This window comes from Carcharodon carcharias, chromosome 22 (genome assembly GCF_017639515.1).
Source record: "Carcharodon carcharias isolate sCarCar2 chromosome 22, sCarCar2.pri, whole genome shotgun sequence".
NCBI lineage: Eukaryota > Metazoa > Chordata > Chondrichthyes > Lamniformes > Lamnidae > Carcharodon > Carcharodon carcharias.
This window is the reverse complement of record NC_054488.1, coordinates 13,689,939-13,712,849: the sequence shown is the minus strand read 5'-3', so window position 1 is coordinate 13,712,849 and position 22,911 is coordinate 13,689,939. Positions and strand designations below refer to the sequence as shown.

The window sequence follows — 22,911 nt, the reverse complement described above, 5'->3', positions numbered from 1 at the left end:
GGACTGGGATGACAACACCTGGTGGGGCACTGTAACTGAAACAAAAAAACCTTAAAGGGAACTTAACTAACTAAACCAAAGTATCATTCCCAGGGCTGATGATGCACTCCAGCCCCTGTGGCACCCACTGGCCGCAGAAGGCCTCAAGTGTACTGGTGGACACTATATGCTTCCTCTCCAGTGGCACCCAGCCATAAACTTAGCCACGGTAGAGTCCCCCATTTATATTGGGTGGGATTTTCCACACTTGCCTGCCGTCAGGATCTTCCGGTCCCACCACAAGTCAATGGACTCCTGGTTGGGGGGCTGCCTTGCCCACAGTGGGTCCCGCTCATGATAGGGCCGGAAAATCCCGGCCATTCTTTTTTAAAGTAAAACTAATAATCAAAAATAACCTAACAAGAGTGGGCGATAGTTCCTGTTGGGGCACTGTAACCAAAAAAAAATCAAAATTTGGAAAAGAAACTTACAAAATCAGACCAAAATATCTTTTCACAGAATCACAGTGCAGAAGAGGCCCTTCGGCCCATCGAGTCTGCACCGACATGTGAGAAACACCTGACCTACCTACCTAATCCCATTTACCAGCATTTGGCCCATAGTCTTGAATGTTATGACATGCCAATTGCTCATCCAGGTAATTTTTAAAGGATGTGAGGCAACCCGCCTCCACCACCCTCCCAGGCAGCACATTCCAGACCGTCACCATCCTCAGGGTAAAAAAGTTTTTTCTCACATCTCCCTTAAACCTCCTGCCCCTCACCTTGAAGCTCTCTTCATAGCTGAAATGCTCCAGGCCAGGCAACATCCTGGTGAATCTCCTCTGCACCCCCTCCAGTGCAATCACATCCTTCCTATAATGTGGTGACCAGAACTGCACACAGTACTCCAGCTGTGGCCTCACCAAGGTTCTATACAACTCCCTACCTTTGTAATCTATGCCTCAATTGATAAAGGCAAGTGTCCCATATGCCTTTTTTTAACCACCCCACTAACCCCAGCCCCCATGGTGCCCACCCATCGCAGAAGGCCTCTAGCGTACTGGTGGACACTGCGTGCTCTCTCGCCAGGGCCACACAACTGTTTCTTGGCTTTATATGAATAGGTGTATGGACTATAAAAGCAAGGAAGTTGTGTTGAACCTTTATAAAGCATGGGTTAGGCGTCAGCTGGTACATTGTATGCATTTTTGGACACAACGCTTTAGGAGGGATGTCTGGGCCTTAGAAAGGGTGCAGAGGAGTTTTACTAGAACGGTAGCAGGGATGAAAGCCTTCAATTGTGTGGAGAGACTACAGAAACTGGGTTATTCTCCGTAGAGCCAAGAACTTTTTCTTTTATGCAGAATATTGTTATGATCTGAAATGCGCTGCCTGAAAGGTAGTGGAAAACTGATTTAATAACAAATTTCAGGAAGAGAATTATATAAATCCTTGAATGGTAAAGAAAATACAGAGCTACGGGGAACAAGCAGGGGAGTGGGATTAATTGGATAGCTCATTCAAAGAGCCAGTACAAGCATGAAGAGCTGAATAGCCTTCTGTGTTATGATTCATGAAACATGCAGGGAGCCTGGCACCATCTGTCCAGAAAGAAACTGTTAGCATTTCAGGTCAATGGCTTTTCATCATGGCTACTATTTTCTGTTTGCTTTTTTGTTTTATGGCCCCACTTTGTATGGGAGTGTTAGTTATAGTTTTAATACCAATTAATATTAGGAAATGAAGTAAGATTGTGTTATATTTAAATATTACCACCCAACCTGTAATATTAATCACAGGTTCCTCTTGAAATGCCCTCCTAGTGAATGTGGATTGCTACACATTCACATTAATAAACTACAAATATAGCCATTTTTGGAATGTATTCCCTCCCTCCTTCATCTGCATTATTCAATATTTCTAGATTCCATCCCTATATGGGGAAGTATTGCTCTGGTTTCCATGGGCACTAAATTGGTAAGGTAGATTTCCTCAGTTCAGCATGCCAGGTGAAATCATATATGTTTAAGAAGTGTACATTCATGATCTCATTCAGAATACCAAGGCAATTTGAACAACAATTTTTCTACACACGCAACCAGAGTAATTTTTCCTCTGTAGTTTGAAATTAACTGCTGAAAGGTAGTTGAGAGTAATTCAGGATTTACATTTGCCTCTTTTTCCATTCAGCACAATCAGTTGCCTAGAACACAAGCTCTGGAATTCTCTCGCAATATCTCTCTGCCTCTACCTCGCTTCCCTCCTTTAAGGCAGTCCCTGAAACGTACCTCTTTGACCAAACTTTAGGTCCACTGGCTTAATATCTCCTTATGTGGCTTGGCGTCATATTTTGTTTTATAATGCTCCTATTGGCACTTTGTGATTTTTTTTATTAGGCTAAAGGTGCTATGTAAATATCAGTTGTTTTTTACACTTTCACTAACAAGTGAAAACTCACTCATGGATAAGAGCTGTTGCTTCTCAGGTTGTAATCTCATTTTAAAGGACTGTGCTGACCAATGGATATGGGATGTCTGCAACATTTGGTAGACACATTAGAAGTGGCCGGCCTGCTGAGATATTTCAACAAATGGCCCTAAGACGTCTACAGTTTTGAGATGTCAGTGTAAATTGACCTCCTTTCCCTTTAAATATAACCCAGAAGAATATTGCTGACAATAGTTTGTTCAAAATGTTTCTAAAGTGATTATGTGCTGCAAGCTATTTAAAATCATTTTTTTGCAAACGATGCATAAAATATATTCAGAAGGAGCTTAACACATGTAGGGCTCCAAAGTAGCTGTCATAGCTGATTATATTAATAAAATACTTACAGTAAGAATCTGGATTAAATGGGTGCTTTTTACTTATTATTACCCATGAATTTAAGGATGCACTGAAATTGCCTTTAGGTTCATTAATTTCTGAACAAAGTAAGTTGCTTTTAGTGCAATTAGTGCACATACTCACACTGTCTGTGCCCATATGCAGTAAAACTGGGACAACATTCTGGCTGGGGTTGACAAGTGACAAGTCACATTTGTACCACACAAGGGCCAGGCAATGACCATCTCCAGTAGGAGAGAATCCATCCATCTCCCCTTGACATTCAATGACATTACCATTGCCGAATCTCCCACTATCAACATCCTGGGGGTTACCATTGACCAGAATCTGAACTGGATTTACGTCCCCTTCCCCTTTCTCCCCCTTAAAGTGAAGGCTGTTCGGAACAAGATGAAACAGATAATCGTGGTCTTCATTATCTAGGGAGGTCTTAGTGGCCAGTGGGTACCTCTGGGCCAGAAGCACCGGGTATGAGTCCCACTCCAGGATTTGGTGGCCAAGAAGGTGTGCTCATAATGTGCCAAACAGATTGAGTATCAACTTGCAAATAATCCTTCCAACACGTGGTAAGAATGGGAGAAATTCCTGGTCAGCCATGTGATGGAAAGAAGGTTGCAGCCTCTACACATTGTTGAACTTCATTGCTGAAGGGCATGAATATTTAAACTGGTGGATGGGGTACCTTCACTACCCAACGCTCCAGACTGCAACATTCATGTAAAGGTGAATGTTGCCACAGCAACTCGGACTCCCTGAGTGAATGGTAACAAACCACCACCACATTATCCAGACTATATAAATCAGCTAGGACTAGACTTGTATGCAATTATTGTGTCTTGCTGCAATGCTTTTCGCTTTTGTCCTTGCCAGATGGCAGTTTTCCTCCCATCCCCCCCTTTCAGCATTCCACGGGGACAATTCCCTCTGTGACAACTTCGTCCACTCCTCACTCACCCCTAACACTCCCTCCCTTCCCTACGGGCACCTTTCTGTGCAACTGTTGGAGATGTAACACCTGCCCTCTCACCTCCTCCCTTCTCCCTGTCCAAGGCCCCAAACTCTCCTTCCAAGTGAAGCAGCAACTTTCTCATACTTCTTTCAATTTAGTATACTGTACTCGCTGCTCACAATGGAGTCTCCTCTACATTGGGGAGACCAAACACAGACTGGGTGGTTACTTTGTGGAACACCTCTGTTCAGTCTGCAAGCATGACCTTGAGCTTCCGTTTGCTTGTCATTTTAATTCTCCACCTTGCTCCTGTGCTGACCTTCTTGTCCACAGCCTGCTGCAGTGTTCTGGTGAAGTTCAACACAAGCTTGAACTTATCCTTCAGCTCAGCATTCCACAGCCTTCTGAACTCAACATAGAGTTCAACAACTTTAGATCATAACCTTTGCCTCCACCTTACTCCCCCTATCGGCATTCCGTAGGGATCGTTCCCTCCGCGACACCCTGGTCCACTCCTCCATCACCCCCTACTCCTCAACCCCCTCCTATGGCACCACCCCATGCCCACGCAAAAGATGCAACACCTGCCCCTTCACTTCCTCTCTCCTCACCGTCCAAGGGCCCAAACACTTCTTTCAAGTGAAGCAGCATTTCATTTGCATTTCCCCCAACTTAGTCTACTGCATTCGTTGCTCCCAATGTGGTCTCCTCTACATTGGAGAGACCAAACGTAAACTGGGCGACCGCTTTGCAGAACACCTGCGGTCTGTCCGCAAGAATGACCCAAACCTCCCAGTCGCTTGCCATTTTAACACTCCACCCTGCTCTCTTGCCCACATGTCTGTCCTTGGCTTGCTGCATTGTTCCAGTGAAGCCCAACGCAAACTGGAGGAACAACACCTCATCTTCTGACTAGGCACTTTACAGTCTTCCGGACTGAATATTGAATTCAACAACTTTAGGTCTTGAGCTCCCTCCTCCATCCCCACCCCCTTTCTGTTTCCCCCTTCTTTTTGTTTTTTCCAATAAATTATATAGATTTTTCTTTTCCCACCTATTTCCATTATTTTTAAATATTTTAAAATCTTTTATGCTCCCCCCACCCCCACTAGAGCTATACCTTGAGTGCCCTACCATCCATTCTTAATTAGCACATTCGTTTAGATAATATCACCAACTTTAACACCTATGTGTTTTGTTCTGTTGTTTGTGACATCTTTTGATGATCTGCTTCTATTACTGCTTGTTTGTCCCTACTACCACACCAACCCCCTGCACTTCTCTCTCTCTCTCCCCACCCAAATCCTCCCCCCCCCCACACACACACACACACCTTAAACCAGCTTATATTTCACCCTTTTCTTGGACTCACTCAAGTTCTGTCGAAGAGTCATGAGGACTCGAAACGTCAACTCTTTTCTTCTCCGCCGATGCTGCCAGACCTGCTGAGTTTTTCCAGGTAATTCTGTTTTTGTTTTGGATTTCCAGCATCTACAGTTTTTTTTGTTTTTATCTATGTATATTCTTCCCTTTTTTTGTTTTGTTAGATCGACCTTCATCTTGCTTCTTTCTTTATCCCTCCACGTTGCATTCAGATGGTCTCTATTTAGCAATTGATGCCTTATTTGGACACAATCTTTGTTTTCTCACTATACCCATTACCACTCTCTTTGGCTATTGCATCGTGAAATCTTTTGTTATTTAATCTCCGCTTCCCTCCACCCTATCACAACCTTTTCCTTTGTTCCTTCTGCAACACCCCCCCCCCCGCCCCCTTCCACTCTTACATTTCCGTCTTTCTTCACTTCTAATGAAAAGCCATCGACTGAAATGCTGCTTCACCTGCTGAGTTTTTGAAGGTTTTTTTTTGTTCTTATTCCAGTTTTCCAGCATCCGCAGTGTTTTGCTTCTGTTCTGGAACTACTTCCCATACTGAATCATGTCATTGAATTTCAGGGATAGGTGACTTTTCCCTTTCCAACCTGGGAATATTGAGATCTGATTGTCCTCCCCTCAGAACTGTCTCATCTGACATCAGCTAACTCAAGACAGTATGGATGTGTTTCAGTGTCTCATTATTAATCCATTGAAAACTAGGGGTGAAAAACAAATGTCTTTGCAATGTTCAAAATTGCCAGGAACTTGAATGATAATCCACAAAGTCAGATATCCCTTTAAACCTTTACTCCCAGTCCTAACTAGATATGTGTCCATCTCATTTTTAAAAATTAGTAAGTACAGTATTATTATCAAACTGAAGTGAAATTATGTGATGCTGTTAATTTTCACACTTGTTAAGCACTTCGTTAATTAAAGAAAAACAAAGACTTGCATTTTTGTAGTGTGTTTTACAACCACTGGATGCCTCAAAGTGCTTCACAGCCAATGAAGTACTTTTGAAGTGAGGTCAAAGTTGTAACATAGAAAACAACAAACAATTTGTACACAGCAAGCTCCCACACAGCAATGTGATAATGACTTGGTAATCTGCTTTTGTGATCTTGATTAAAGGGTAAATATTGGCCAGGGCACCAAAGAACCCCCACTCTTCTTAGAATTGGTGCCATGGGATTGTTTACGTCCAACTGAGAGGGCAGTTTAACATCTCACTGAAAAGACAGCACCTCCTACAGTGCAGCATTCCCTCTGTATGTATCAGCCTTGATTTTTGTTCTCAAGTCCTGGAGTTTAGACTTGAATGGGAAACTTTGTGACTCAGGTGGGAGTTCTGTGGACTGAGCGACAGCTCGCAATAAGCTTTGGCTTTATGTTTGAAAAACAAATGTTTCTCAATGGGGACCATGTTGTTGCTTCACTTCCATTTACTTAGAAAGTGTAATAATTTCCAATGCAAAGTCTGTATCTGTAATAACAAAAGTCATGAACTCTGAAAACAAATGTGTTTCATATAAAAAGGAACAAACATTAAACTGAACAAATATAAAAAAAATCATTTAGTTTGAAACATTTGACCTTCACCAAATTCCACTCTTCTGTCGTGGTGGTGTGGTAAACAGCGAGGAGGAAAGCCTTAGACTACAGGGCGATATAGATGGGCTGGTCACATGGGCAGAACAGTGGCAAATGGGATTTAATCCTGAAAAGTGTGAGGTGATGCATTTTGGGAGGACTAACAAGGCAAGGGATTACACGATGAATGGTAGGACCCTAGAAAGTACAAAGGATCAGAGGGACCTTGGTGTACATGTCCATAGGTCCTTGAAGGTAGCAGGACAGGCAAATAAGGTAGTTAAGAAGGCATATGGGATACTTACCTTTATTAGTTGAGGCATTGAATACAAGAGCAGGGACATTATGATGAAGCTGTATAAAATGTTACTTAGGCCACATCTGGAGTACTGGGTGCAGTTCTGGTCACCACACTATAGGAAGGATGTGACTGCACTGGAGTGGGTGCAGAAGAGATTCACCAGGACGTTGCCTGGGCTGGAGCATTTCAGCTATGAAGAGAGCTTGGATAAACTGAGGTTGTTTTCCTTAGAGCAGAGAAGGCTAAGGGGGAAGTCCAATAGAGGTATACAAAATTATGAGGGGCATAGATAGGGGAGATAAGAAGAAACTTTTCCCTTTAGTCAATAACCAGGGGGCATAGATTTAAGGTAAGGAGCCGGAGGTTTAGAGGGGATTTGAGGAAAAATGTTTTCACCCAGAGGGTGGAGGGTATCTGGAACACACTGCCTGAAAGGGTAGTAGAAGCAGGAATCCTCACAACATTTAAGAAGAATTCAGATGAACACTTGAAATGCCATAGCATACAGGGCTACGCCAAGTGCTGGAAAATGGGATTAGAGTAGATAGGGGCTTGAATACTGGCGTGGACATGATGGCCTGAAGGGCCTCCTTCCGTGCTGTAAAACTCTAGGGCACCACGTCACTCCTTAGATTGCTGTTGGTTGACATACTAAAGGGTATTAACACAAGTATCTTTCGTCTCGCAGCCTATAAGATTCCGTCCAGATATTTCACCGAGGCCCAATCTCCTCAAGATATCTGCTTTCCAATATTTGCACGTAGGCGATTTCTAACGCGGTCTGCAATCTGGTCCGGCTATCAGTTCGTGCTGATAGTTCCAAATGCCGTTGAATCTTATTCAGTATGTTCGGTCCTATTAGCTTCGTCCAGGGTTGCGATAAACTTGACCCCTGTGCCAGAGTGTGAGCTGTTTAGCACTGAGCACGTATGCAGTGCATTTGTTGGTGTTGGGAACTCTCTCGACGTATGTGGAATTTTACTTTTAACTTCTAAACTTGCCTCTGTTCCCATCGCAATTTTATGCATGTGGTTCTTGATGAATAAATCAATTGTTAGGTTCCACGCCGATAAGCTTCAGTGAAATGCAACACCCTAATTAAATAAACCAACAAACATTTTCTGTTTTGTATATATTTGACCAATGTAACAGATTTTATTCTTTCAAATATGGCTAGGTCATTTAATCGTCTAATCAATTGTCTAATCTATTTGCCTTGGAAACAGCAACGTTTGGACGAGTAACTTGTGAGGCCAAAATTACTCCTGAATCTTAACTATAAACGCGAGTGAGTCAATTCTTTGACCTTTGATCGCCATATTCCAGGAGATGCAGCGCCGCCTGGTGCAGGATGTCGGGGAAATGTTGGAAGAAGGAATATTCTCAAAATCAGCCTTCAAAACCGATTTAGCTTGTGAGTATAGGAAAGATTCCGGAAAGAGAAATAGTCACAACTCTGGGAGAAGGGCGGAAGAGGTATAGCAGCAGCGATTCTGGGGAGGTATGAGCCCAGGGGCGACTGTTAGTGTCCGTCGTTTTCCCAACCATTGACCATACGAAGTCCAATATCCGGCCCATCTCCCGCGTATCCGCCCTCACGCCTTCTCCTCCCTCCCAGAAACATGATAGGGTCCCCTTTGTCCTCACTTATCACCCCACCAGCCTCCGCATTCAAAGGATCATCCTCCGCCATTTCCGCCAACTCCAGCATGATGCCACCACTAAACACATCTTCCCTTCACCCCCCCCTATTGGCATTCCGTAGGGATCGTTCCCTCCGCGACACCCTGGTCCACTCCTCCATCACCCCCTACTCCTCAACCCCCTCCTATGGCACCACCCCATGCCCACGCAAAAGATGCAACACCTGCCCCTTCACTTCCTCTCTCCTCACCGTCCAAGGGCCCAAACACTCCTTTCAAGTGAAGCAGCATTTCACTTGCATTTCCCCCAACTTAGTCTATTGCATTCGTTGCTCCCAATGTGGTCTCCTCTACGTTGGAAAAAGACCAAACGTAAACTGGGCGACCGCTTTGCAGAACACCTGCGGTCTGTCCGCAAGAATGACCCAAACCTCCCTGTCGCTTGCCATTTTAACAATCCACCCTGCTCTCTTGCCCACATGTCTGTCCTTGGCTTGCTGCATTGTTCCAGTGAAGCCCAACGCAAACTGGAGGAACAACACCTCATCTTCCGACTAGGCACTTTACAGTCTTCCGGACTGAATATTGAATTCAACAACTTTAGGTCTTGAGCTCCCTTCTCCATCCCCACCCCCTTTCTGTTTCCCCCTTCCTTTTGTTTTTTCCAATAAATTATATAGATTTTTCTTTTCCCACCTATTTCCATTATTTTTAAATATTTTAACATCTTTTATGCTCCCCCCACCCCCACTAGAGCTATACCTTGAGTGCCCTACCATCCATTCTTAATTAGCACATTCGTTTAGATAATATCACCAAATTTAACACCTATGTGTTCTTTTGTTCTGTTGTTTGTGACATCTTTTGATGATCTGCTTCTATCATTGCTTGTTTGTCCCTACAACCACACCAACCCCCTGCACTTCTCTCTCTCTCCCCCCACCCAAACCACCCCCCACCCCACACACACACACCTTAAACCAGCTTATATTTCACCCCTTTCTTGGAGTCACTCAAGTTCTGTCGAAGGGTCATGAGGACTCGAAACATCAACTCTTTTCTTCTCCATCGATGCCGCCAGACCTGCTGAGTTTTTCCAGGTAATTCTGTTTTTGTTTTGGATTTCCAGCATCCACAGTTTTTTTGTTTTTATCGAATATTTTCTCTGCTGCTTGTCCTACCTGTGTTGACTTTGCAAAATAATGCTATTCAGTGGAGGAGAAAAGCTTTAAAATGGATTTTTATGTGGAATTTAGCATCACTAGAACCTAAATGTTGCACTAATTGGCTACATGCCCCTCTAGACGACCATTCCAATGACTGGCCTCTCATTTTCTACCCTCAGTGAAGTCACCGAAATCTCTGCTGCCCCTATCCTAACCCGCAACACATCCCATTCACCTATCACGCCTTGCTGACCTACATCGGCTCTAAGTAAGCAATGCCTCAATTTCAAAATTTTCATCCTAATTTTCAATCCCTCTCTATCGCTGTAATATTCTCCAGCCCCACGACCCTCCCTGATACTGCAGTCCTCTAACTCCTGTGCTTCCCCAACTTTAATTGCCCCATTATCGGTGATTTGGCCTTCAGATGCCAAGGCCTTGCACTCTGGAATCTCCTCCCTAAACTTTGGCCTCTCTCTGGTCTGTAAAACCTACTTCTTTCAACAAGCTTTAGGTTATCTGCCCTAATAACTCCTTACGTGGCTTGGGGTCAAATTTCGATTGATGATACACCTAAGAAGTGCTTTGCTAAAGATGTTATATCAGGGATTCCCAAACCATGGGTTGCAACCCCCATTGGGGTCATGGGCTAATGATTTGGGGACGCGAGTTCCGAGGCCACAATGGTGACTATCAAGTGGAGACTCTGGCCAGGACGTGAATGTTTTTTTGAAACAGTTTGGCAATGGGGTATCTTGTTGCTGTCCTGATTGGTTGTTCTTTCAGTGCCCTAATTGATCATTCAGTTCAGTGCTCTGATTGGCTAATCGGGTACTTCCTTGGATGTACTCATAATGGAAGAGGTACTTTGCATGCTAAGGCTCCATTACAAGTGGCTCTGCACTCTACACAGTGTAGTATTTGGTATTAGTGTCAATGGAATAGAGCGGCTCTACACTTTACACAGTGTGGGGTTTGGTATTAATGTCAATAGGATAGAGCAGCTCTACAGTTTCGAGTCAGTATGACTCTTCAACAGAACCATAACAAGAGGTTGCTCCACAGTGTCTGAAGCAGCAGAAAAATGGCTCATGTTTTTCCTTCCTTGATATCTGAGTACAGGACAGGATACGGAATTTTGCAAATATGGCTTAACTAACGTCGTCCAACCACATTCTCTTTGGTACAAGCAAAAGTGATGATTTGCTCATTACTGTATACAAAACGTTTTTAAATCTTAATTTAGTGTAGAAACCACACTGTGATCTTGTTATAATCAACATCTGCTTTTATTGATGTAAGGATGTATGTGTGTAATATGTTTTTGTGGCTGTTCACATGTAGTTTCTGTGCAAGTATCCTGTGCCCTTTCTCATTTGCCACTTCTAACTGATGTCCGACTGGCAGAAATAATTGTAGAAGCTTCCTGAAGTACTTCTTAAGGACCTGCTTATGATTTCACTGGTGTCTATCTCATTGTGTCACAGATCAACATTGCCCTGAGCTTATGGCAGGAATATGTTATTGCTGCTTCTGTTGAGGCACATGAAAAGTTGAAACTTACCAGGCTCATCCTGCACATATATCCAAATGATGCTATTGGAAACAAAGTCCTGACTGCAGATACTGATCTGTGCAAACAGACCATTTTATTGATGTGTGATTTCTGTACGTCTCTCTTGTTTTGTCCCTAATGTGCTTCTAAAGCACATCTCAACTAATCTTTGTTGGGTCTGGAACTTGTAGACATGAACATTTTAACATTACCTGTAGGAGCTTTTCTAAGAGATGCTCCAATTGTGTTTGTTACCAGAGATGACAGATGACATAATTATTGCTGTAAAACATTACCTGGTGGTCAAATCTGCAATTCTATTCAGTTCTGTTAATATTGTCTCATAGAACGAGCAAATGACTTGCTCAGTACTTTGGGCTCATAAAAGATTCTCATCAGTGAGCCCATGAGGTTGGAATTACAGGGTGGTATGCGGCTCATGGGCATCCTGACTCTTCGTTTGGCAACAGTGAAGATGTCCCATTCTTCACCCATCAACTGGGCCCTCACTTAATGTGTAATCAATATGTTTCAACCAAGTTAAACATGATCATGGATTTGTAGCTGATTGGGCAGCCAGAATACTGTTCGCCCTTTTCAAATAAAATGGCAACTGTGTTTTCCAGAGATAATTTAAATTAACTGAGAGCTGCATTCATTTGAACATTTCCAATTTGGAAAGGCAATTGATATTCCACAAGTATCATATTCTAAGTATTTAAAATTCGTGTGCTAAATTTCAATGATGCCCATGATGCAATTGCCGAATACTATACAGAATGATAATCCAATATAACATGTATTTGTTCATTTAACTTGTTTAAGCAATGCATTCCTAACCAGGGAATGTCTATAAGAAAGCAACACTTTTTTCTTTAAAGCATATTGGCACTTTTATACCTGAATTAATTTATTTTATATTACTCTGTAGGAGGGGACCACTGTAACAGAGAGAATGTTTTCCTTATAACACACAGAAAAACTTAGAGCAATTTTTGCAGTTTTACTGTCAAAATGCAGACCATGATTCAACTTGTTTTTTCAACTAAACCAAATGCAAATTAATTATATGCCAACTGCCTTTTCTCCTGTGGAACGAGCTCTAAAAGGTGGGTTTTGTATAATTCAGGATATCAGTTCAATACTGATGTAATCTAATCTCTGTGCTAATTTTGAAATGAGTATGACCCTTTCATGGGTTATCCTTTTATAGATGTTTTACGATGGCAATGTCGTAATCATTGACTCACTACCGCATGCAGCAAATTATCAGATTACCTTTCTCTAGCTGACAGTGTGGGTTTTATAAATAGACCAGGAATGATAAAGAGAGTAACTATCCTGACCTGTATGATGCAACAGATGGAAATTATATTAACGTTTCAAATCAAGCCCTACTGAAATTTCAGGTTAAGCAAAATAAAAATGATGCATGCAAAACTAAACTCCAATTTACACAGTTGGACATTTTATTCTCAGCAACAAAAGACATAGGTTACGACTGGTGGGAGAAATGCACGAATTATCAAGCCCCAGAACTCCGCAGGCCCTACCATTAATTTAACTGTTTAATTTTCACTCCGAAATGGCCAATTGTGTACCCACACCTCTAGTACACAGAGGAAAAGAGACTCTGACCAGGCTTCTTTCAAAAACTCAGAAGGGTTAATTTATTTTAAAACAAAACTTAATTTTTAACAAGTTGCAAGTACTGGTTAACACACAATTGTAATCGGGAGGCTTAAACTATCCCTTCCGAAAGAATTCCCCCAGCAAACACACACAGGCACACACAGGCAAGCAAAGGACAAGTAGACAGAGTCTCTCTGCAGAGATGGGCTTTGGAGGATGGATGTTATAAAATAAAGGATAAAGTCTGCAGAGTCTCAGTGCTGTCAACCTGTGAAGACCCAGTGTTTTCATACAGCTCCTCCTAGCTGGTCCCAGTGGATGCCTGGAAATTCTCACCAGCTGGTTTCAACTTCGCAGTTCCAAATACAGACTAGTTACACTCAGATGAGGGTTCCCAGGCTACAGGTTGATAGTTGATGTAGAAAGAAAAAGATTAGTGAAGACAAATGTAGGTCCCTTACAGTCTGAAACAGGAGAATTTATAATAGAAAACAAGGAAATGGCAGAGCAATTAAACAACAGCTTTAGTTCTGTCTTCACAGAGGAAGACACAAATAACGTCCCATAAAGACTAGGGATCCAAGGGTCTAGTGAGAAGGAGGAATTGAAGGAAATTAGTACTGTTAAAACAATAGTGCTGGAGAAATTAATGGAACTGAAAGCTGATAAATTCCCAGGGTCTGATAATCTACATCCCAGAATACTAAAGGAGGTGGTCATGGAAATAGTGGATGCATTGGTTGTCATCTTCCAAAATTCTGTAGATTCTGGAACAGTCCCAGCAGATTGGAGGGTGGCAAATGTAACCCCACTATTTAAAAAAGGAGGGAGGGAGAAAACACCAAATTACAGACCGGTTAGCCTAACCTCAGTAGTAGGGAAATGCTAGAGTATTATAAAGGATGTGATAACAGGACACTTAGAAAATATCAAAGGGATTAGACAAAGTCAACATGAATTTATGAAAGGGAAATCATTTTTGGCAAACCTACTGGAGTTTTTTAAGGTCATAACCAGCAGAATAAATAAGGGAAAACCAGTGGATGTGGTGTATTTAGATTTTCAGAAAGCTTTTGATGAAGTCCCACATAAGAGATTAGTGTGCAAATTTAAAGCACATGGGATTGGGAGTAATATATTGGCATGGATTGAGAATTGATTAGCAGATAGGAAACAGAGAGTAGGGATTAATGGGTCTTTTTCAGAGTGGCAGGCAGTGACTAGTGGGGTACTGCAGGGATCAGTGCTTGGGCCCCAGCTATTCACAATATATACCAATGATTTGGATGAGGGAACCAAATATAATATTTCCAAGTTCGGTGATGACATGAAACTTGGTGGGAATGTGAGTGATGAGTAGAGGCTTCAAGGTAATTTAGACAAGTTGAGTGAGTGGGCAAATACGTGGCAGATGAAGTATAATGTGGATAAGTGTGAAGTTATCCACTTTGGTAGGAAAAACAGAATGGCAGAGTATTATTTAAATGGTGATAGATTGGGAAATATTGATGTAAAAAGGGACCTGGATGTCCTTGTACACCAGTCACTGAAAGAAAGCATGCAGGTGCAGTAAGCAGTTAAGAAGGCAAATGGTATGTTGGCCTTTATTGTGAGAGGACTTGAGTGCAGGAGCAATGATGTCTTACTGAAGCTGTACAGAGCCTTGGTGAGATCTCACCCGGAGAATTGTGTGCAGTTTTGGTCTCTTTACCTAAGAAAGGATGTACTTGCCATAGAGGGAGTGCAGCGAAGGTTCGCCAGACTGTTTCCTAGGATGGCACAATTATCATATGAGGAGAAATTGACACATAAAATTCTGACAGGAATGGGCAGACTGGATGCGGGGATGATATTTCCTCTGGCTGGGGGGGTCTAGAACAAGGGAGTCACAGTCTTAGGATACAGGGTAGGCAATTTAGGTCTGAGGTGAAGAGAAACTTCTTCACTCAGTGGGTGGTGAACCTATGGAATTCTCTACCACAGAAGGCTGTGGAGGCCGAGTCACTGAATATACTTAAGAAGGAACTAGATAGGTTCTAGACTCTAAAGACATCAAGGGGTATGAGGAGAGCGCAGGAGTACAGCATTGAGATGGAGGAGCAGCCATGATCATATTGAATGGTGGAGCAGGCTGGAAGGGCTGAATGACCTAATCCTGCTCCTATTTTCTATGTTTCTATGTGACACACAACTTTAGGCAAGGAGCCGGTCAAGGTAGCCTTCCTTTCTCAGCTTGGTCTCCAACAAAGCTGCCTTCAAAACAAGCAGGTTCACAGCTTATTTTTTTTCTCTTTCCCATGTCTCCTTTTGTCTCCCAGTTTTTAATTAATTAAAGTTCTTTGCAGTTCAACTCAAACAAACAACTCCTTCTCAAGGACTATAAAGGCCAGGTGATGAGGGAAGAGGACTGCTTGTTTCCAGTTCCAAGGTGAACTTATGACCTTCTTTAAAAAAATTCACAGTAGTATCCACATGGCTAGATCATGCTAAATCCTTCCAATTTGTAAAAGAAAACTTCAGTCTTGAGAGATATGATTCTAACATGTAACATTACTGTGCTTATGGTGATTATTGGACAGGAGATATTTGAGTCCCCGTAGCTTCTATTTTTGTACCAGATGCAAAATAGGGCACAAGCTACCATTTATTTTGTCTTTTGTATGCCACTGCACACTTTAAACCAGTTGAGCATCCTGAGCATCAGTGCAACCAAGGAGGTGGTGGGAGGTAGGATTGAGGAGTTATATCCTTCCACCCAACCAGACCTTTTCCCTCATGCAATGGACATGGGTTTAACTCTGGTTCCCCAAGTCCTGGAGTTTCTCCTAATGTCCCTAAACCCAACTCTTTATACAAGGTTAGACCTTTGGACTTGGTCTCGTATAAACTTAGGTTTTGTGATCAGTGGTAAACAATGGCAGTCACTGCTGACCTCAAAGGAAGCTGCCCAGAAAGATCTAGCAATCTCTGTGGTTTGGTTTTCCCCATTCCTGATGGCAGCTTAAACCTGGCACCAAATCAAATGTCTTAGCATGATGTTGAAGTGATGCCTGCAAGCAGGCAAACAGCCAGCCACATTGAAGTATTCACACACAACAAACCAGGCTGTTCAAAGCACTCAATATCCTTCAATTTTAATTTAAAATTTCAGATAGTGAAATTAATGATTATGATAGGGTTAAAATAGAAGCTAAAATAAACATGAGCAAACTTTACAAGAAAAAAATGTTAATTTTTGAAGAATGTGAATTTTTTGTCACTAGGGAAAAACTTGACATTCAACAAATATAAATTTAACTTTTCAGAACTGTGAGGGGCTTTAGCTGTAATTATGAATTTAGTACGCTGTTAATAGTTATGCTTCATTCAACAACAAGGGTTTTACAGCAAGACTAATAACATAAGAGTGGAAACCCTCATGAATTCATCTGATTTCCATTGCTGCAGTCTTGTGGGTGCCTCAATCACTGTGGAGAATCATCGAATCACTTGACAGCAACTTCTCAATTCCTCCGTTATTCTGTACATGTGCAAACTCCAGAAGCTTCCTTCAGTTTGACTGGAGTAACCTCGGCGAGTGTTGACAGTTTCGCCGTCATTACTACTGCAAAATTTGTTAAGATTTGTTAACGTTATGAGACAGTAAGTGCCTTTGCCCAGACGGTCTCACATTAAAGAATAGTCTCTGGGCGAAATGGAGTTCTATACACTCATGTAAAAATACATGCCCAATGCAATCTTCACACAGTCAGTGTGGCACATTCACAACTTCTATTATGGCCTATGTCCCGATAGTTGCTTCTTGGACTACGTGCCTTGCCATCTCAGAGCAGTAGTGTCGTCCAATGGCAACCTCAAGTACAGAGAAGAAAATTCTGTTCCAGAAAGCTCCAGGTTCAATCATTAGGTCTGTCCTGATCTAACTTGGGGGAATAGTGGAGAACAGTGCTTGTCTTCAATTGGACTGGGCCGCTTCCCTTGAGAGTATTTAGACATCCAATGACCCCTGCTGGAAGGTGCGCACACACACACACTGGAGCTTTTGAAAGAAAATACTGAGCTGGGCTCTGATGCCCCCTGCTGTTCAATTGCCTACCTACAGATCATTAATATTGAATATTATTTAACCTGAAAGCAATAGTTATGAAGTTCCAAAGTTTAAATGGATTAGAAATCATCTAGTTGATTCTATATTGTTCATATTCTGGGAACCCATCGTGACCCCCAGCATTTGCATTGCTAAATCTACTTAATTACCCTCAGAACAAACATATAGACCTAGGATGGAATTTTCCCAAATTTGCATTAAGTATGGTAGCAGGCGGGCAAAATGGCGTTCCAGCTCCCGAAGGCGATGGCGGGTTCTCACGCCTTTTCGTCGCGAGCCTGCCACGTTATTTATGAATTCCCAGGAAACACGCTGTTTCCATGGCGGGCGGGCTCTCATCTGCCAGCCCACCATCATCCCACTGCTGCATCACACCGGCCGCCGTGTTTAAAAGGCAGCCACCAGCACCCAGCACAGCACTCATCACCGCCAACTCACCACCACCACCGCTGCCCGGGAGACATGGCCAGCAAAGGTAAAAAAGTCTGCAGCCCCCCCCCCCCCCCCACTTCAACAACGGATCCCTCGAGCGACTGCTGGATGCTGTGGAGACCCGCCGGGATGCCCAGTACCCCCGCTCTGGCCACAGGTGGGCAGCAAAGTGACCAATCCAGTTTGGGAGGCGGTGGCAGCGGTGGTCAGTGTCAACACCCTTCAGAAGAGGACAGCCACCCAGTGCCGCAAGAGGATGAATGATCTCCTCCGTTCCACCAGGGTAAGTCACTCTTCTCATCACTCTCAACTCACACACTCACAAACCCATCACACACTCACAGGGCCCTCACTCACTGCCAGTTCAGACATCACCATTCACTCTCTCACACTCATGGTCATTGTCCTCATCCCGTCCATGGGACCACTCATCACCCACATAGGCCAGGCAAACTTGTCATCTGGCCTGGCAGGCGTCCTGCTTACACTCTCTCCATCTCTATGCATGCAGGACCAGCTGGCACACAACAAGAGAGGTCACAGACCGGTGGCGGAATGTCTGAAATCAAGTTCCTCATGGACTCTGAAAACAGAGCCATCCAGCTGGTCGGCGAGGATCTGGACTGGTCCTGTGCTGACGGTGAGGTTGGCGCTGCTCCACCAAGCGAGGAACCAGCAGTGCAACATCCATCAGCCAACTATGCTGAGAGTGATGTGTCCTGTTTCACAGGTCACTGCCACGCACTAGTTATCCCTCCTTGCTTTCACAGGCACATCTGCTTCCTACTGAGTGCACACTGATACCATGATTCTTTCTGGTTTTGTAAAGGACCTTCAGAGAATATTTTTGACAGCCTCAACCCAGTTCCTAATGAAAGTAAAACACAGCACAACACCAGAATTCACCCCCAAGTTGTCAATTTCACTTAAGGAGATTGGTGTGAGAAGTGGACGTTTTCATACTGGTACAGTAGTGGGTGCCTTTCCATATTTAGGATTGTGGCACATTGTTGAGCAGGGTAGACATGGGTTCACATTTGACAATGCTGCAGACAATCTGGGAATGTTTGGTATTGCACTGAACACCCAAATTGGAAAAACGTTTTGCCATGTTACAACCTATGCTATCTGGCACACCATCTTTTAAGAAATAAGGCAACATCCCTTTTTCAGATTAGATGCTATGCAAAAATAAATAAATTCTGAAAATTTGCATTTTGGCACAAAGTGTCCTATTATTATACCCTTATCCCCAAATGCTCTTTTATTTCCATTTAATGTCAATTTACATGGGTTAGGAACCCATTCCTAAATATTAAATGTGATGATGTATTGGAAACAGGTAAATCGATGTCACTGGTTTTGCACAGTACCTTTTTTCAAAAGGTGTTTCATTGTTTTGTTCTAATATATTAGAAATACCTAAAATGGTCTCACAAGCCTCAAGGTGAGCAATTATTTAGCTATTACTAGACCTGTAGTGGCTTGCATTTTGACAATTTACATTTCAAATAACTTGCCAAAACAAAATGGAAAATTATACAAATGTTTATGGCAAATATGATTTAAATCTTTGTTTACCTTCAGAATGGTCATTGTAACCATGTGGACATGACTAGAGTCATTGCTTGTTGTCAGACCAGATTCTGTAGCACCGTATAGACATGATCATTCTACGGTTGATATATGGGTGCCCTTTATGTACCTCAGGAATTCTGCTCTTGGACAAGTTATTGAATAATTCATCAGTGCATTTCTAAACTAAATACCAAACAAATGGCCTCCCTCTAAAGCTGCATTAATAATGATCCAGTTTGGTGTTTATGGTCTTTTTGTTAGTCTGTAAACAATATATCTGAAAAACGAATGGACACATTTCAACGAAGCAAGGCACACAGCTACTCAAGGAAGAATTGATTGGTTTTTTATGAAGTTGCAGATCCATCCATTAACATTAGAATATAGGAAAAAATGACCTTTTCTTTTAGAATGTTGTTGGTTGAATCAACTGCTGTGGTGGAATTTGTCACAGCTGTCAAAATGTGAGCAGAGTTTTCAGAGCAGGTTATTGGATGTGGATTAGCCCGAAGCCTCCTTAGTGAGATGGAAGATTTTCATAAAAAGATCTATTTTGTCAGCTTTGTAGTTACAGAGCATCAATGAGATAGGGAAAAGCCTTAAGGAAAAGCAATGTAATTGTAATAACGTTGAGTGAACACAGCATGGAGGAGGTATGAAGTGGCTGATTCTCTGATTCTTTTACCATTAACTCTTGGTTCTCTTCTCCCTACCACTTTCTTCCTTCTGTATATCAATTATGCCTTCTAGTCATCATTCAACCCTATCCTCTTCTCCTTCAGACCTTGCAGTGCAGTGGCTGCATGGGAGTCATTTTGACTTAACTCACCTGGCCGTAAACCAACGAGATCAGATCAACTGCTCATTATACAGCTCAGAAACATTTTGCCTTCTTTTCACTTTGATGGAAAGTAAAATCTGGTGGGTTGTCAGGCGGGCAGAATATCCCTTCAGTGAAAATACTACTGCTTTCAATTCCTCATTTCGATAAAGTTTTCTCAAAGGCATTAGCTGCCTATTACACTGCATTAGTAGTTAATCTTGTGCTGTTTTTGTTCCAAAAAAGCAGTAAGGTGACTGAGAAGCATAGCCGAAGTTTGCATGTTCACCCAGCTGACACCCAACTCTTTACATTGGTTTTTCAGCGTTGCCATTCTTAAAACTCAAAATTTTATTGTGGGATGGACCAACATTACTGAAATACAATTGCTGTCTTAGGGACGTTTCTCACGACTTTTATAACAATGTAAATGTCGATATTTGGTGCTGGCTACAATCAGGAATGCCACTAGACTGACATCAGAGGATACGATGTGTGTTTTATTATTTTTCTCTACTTTTTGCTACAATTGAATTTTGTTACTTTTGAGATTCAATTACCACAGCAAGACAGGCTAAGAAATTCACATTGTGTGCATTTCTTCTTCACGGTGCTGAGCTGCAAGTTGGTATTCATTCTGTTGTGTACAGTGTTTTCTGTGAAAGAGAATTAAATGAAACAATATCACTGATGCCAGTGAATAGCAGATGAAAAATTAATAGCCAAAAATTCAGGACTACAATGTACCAAAGCCAATTCTTTTACCTTGCTGGTAATAACACGGCTTTTAGCTCTCAGTTTGTTGACCTGCGTCTCAGCAATATCTGCACGTTCCTCAGCTTCCTCCAGCTCGTGCTGTGTCCTTCTGAATTTAGTAATGTGAACATTGGCCTGCTCCTCCTGGACAAATAATAATACATAATAAAGTTTCTTTTTTACTCTGACTCCAACCTGACAAAGCTACAACTTAAATTTGTTTTGCTTATACTGGATTCCTCTTGGCACCAAATTATAGGCTGGATTTTGCTCACTGTTTGAAAAAAAAATTAAATCAGACTGCAACTTCTGACAGCAGCACACATGCAGTTAGCTGCAGAAATCGGACCTTGCTGACAGAGTTGCCTTGCTTGTTCAGAAGCAGCACACAAGTGGTATCTCACAGAGAGACTCACCATTGAAATATACGGAATGGCATGAAGTTGATGTCCTGACATGATTTATACCCAATAAATTGAAAAATTTGGAGCTTGTTTATTCCAATGTAGTACTTTTTTAAAAAATGTGTAGCATGCCTAAATTATTGCCAACTTCTTTGGCACTGAAGATGAACTTTTACAAATGTAAAGTCTCATTCTTTCAAATTTTATTTACTGTTGAAGGCTTTTTAAAAAATAACATTTTACTTTTTCTTTCGGACTCTTTTTATCTCTTTCTTAATTCCATCTTTCTCTCCCTCCCTTTATTTTGCTTTTTAGGACCTGACTTAACATTGCATTAAATATTCTAACTGACACTTCCTGGTTTAGGCTCTGCCCTGCTCCTTAGCGATTCTTCAATCTGACTGTTAAGGAGTTACACTGTTGCTTTCCCATTTTGGTTCTCTACATGAAGTTCCAGTGAAAAATCCCATCGAAAATCTATGGGCAAATGCAAACATAATGAATGGCTAGTGCCATTTGTTCAGGACTGAAGGAAAAATCCAATCCAATGTCTTTTGTATGAAAGCAGTAGCAGTGGCATTTTAGGGTCAAGAGGAATAGGATTGATATGGCTTTACTATTGTATTAGATATTTCTCACCCATCAGATTAAGCAATTCTATTTGGTTCAAAATGTACCAAAGAAATAAGCTAAAAACTAATGTGACATAACTACAAAATCGTACAGACCAAACAATGGAAATCCCGTAAGCCAAAATGAAAAAGCAAAAATCCCTTTCAGTTGCCTGCAGTTTGTATCAGTTATTTACTTACAGCATCTTCAACATTTCTCTTGTACGATTTGACTTTTAATTGCAATTTGTCCACCAAATCCTGCAGTCTAACAACATTTTTATGGTCTTCCACAGACTGTATGTGAAAAATTAAAAGAAAGAATTCAAAATCTCTTTGTTATTCCAGAACTTAAAATCAATTATTAAGACCTCTGAGTAATTATTCTTTACCTGGAATGTCATCTCTTTGACTCTCCTTTCATACTTCCGTGAACCTTTAATCGCCTCTGCTGCACGCTTCTGTTCAGCATCAAGTTCATTCTCTAATTCGCGTATCTATAAGAGCAATAAGTATTTCAAAATTGCAATTCTCATTGAATCATTCTAGTTATATACATAATTAAATAATTATTCACAGTGACATTATTTTGGAATAATCTCAGTTTCAAGCATTCATTTATACACAATTTTGGTTCCTCACTACAGACACCAGCCTCGGACCAGTACTTGTAAGGTGCATTGCCTACTTCACAGCTTTACTCCCTGCTGCACCTTTCCTGGGTGCATTAACAATTTAGCTATGGGCATATGTGCTTAGTTACTTGTGTATGGGTCCACTTTTGGACCTGTGTTTTAATTTTATGAGCAACTGGTCAACAATTACTTCTTGAATAATATTTCAGAGGGTCAAAAGTAACTTCACAAGGTTTGCAGGATGTCTTGTGGAGCACCTGATTATGCATGAGCCTGGAGTATCTTATGTGCTGTATAAAATTCAAGTATTGCATATTCAACTTTAGTGCTGTTGTGGGTCAGATTACTCACTCAAGTCTAAGTTATACTCCCAATTAAGTGTTGATGTACACATAATATCACATTACATTGAAACAAAAATAAGTTAGATAACTGGAGCCTCCAAAAGTCTGACTATTAACTTTTCTTTCGTATATTGACTGATATTCTGCGTATTTTGTTTTCAGTTATAAAACATACTGGG

The 22,911-nt window shown here is 41.8% G+C and overlaps 1 protein-coding gene across 1 annotated transcript in view; it reads right to left on the bottom strand.

Annotated features, from left to right (window-relative positions):
* Positions 1 to 20,544: 20,544 nt before the first annotated feature.
* The window catches only part of LOC121293838 (myosin-2-like), a 34,159-nt gene continuing 31,792 nt past the window's right edge, over positions 20,545 to 22,911 (bottom strand). Inside the window, exons 37-40 of the mRNA XM_041217217.1 lie at positions 22,146 to 22,250; positions 21,955 to 22,050; positions 20,748 to 20,882; positions 20,545 to 20,638 (exon numbers count right to left, since the gene is read on the bottom strand). Coding sequence (XP_041073151.1) covers positions 20,615 to 20,638; positions 20,748 to 20,882; positions 21,955 to 22,050; positions 22,146 to 22,250 — 360 coding nt within the window. The 3' untranslated portion in view covers positions 20,545 to 20,614. The remainder of the gene's footprint in view (positions 20,639 to 20,747; positions 20,883 to 21,954; positions 22,051 to 22,145; positions 22,251 to 22,911) is intronic.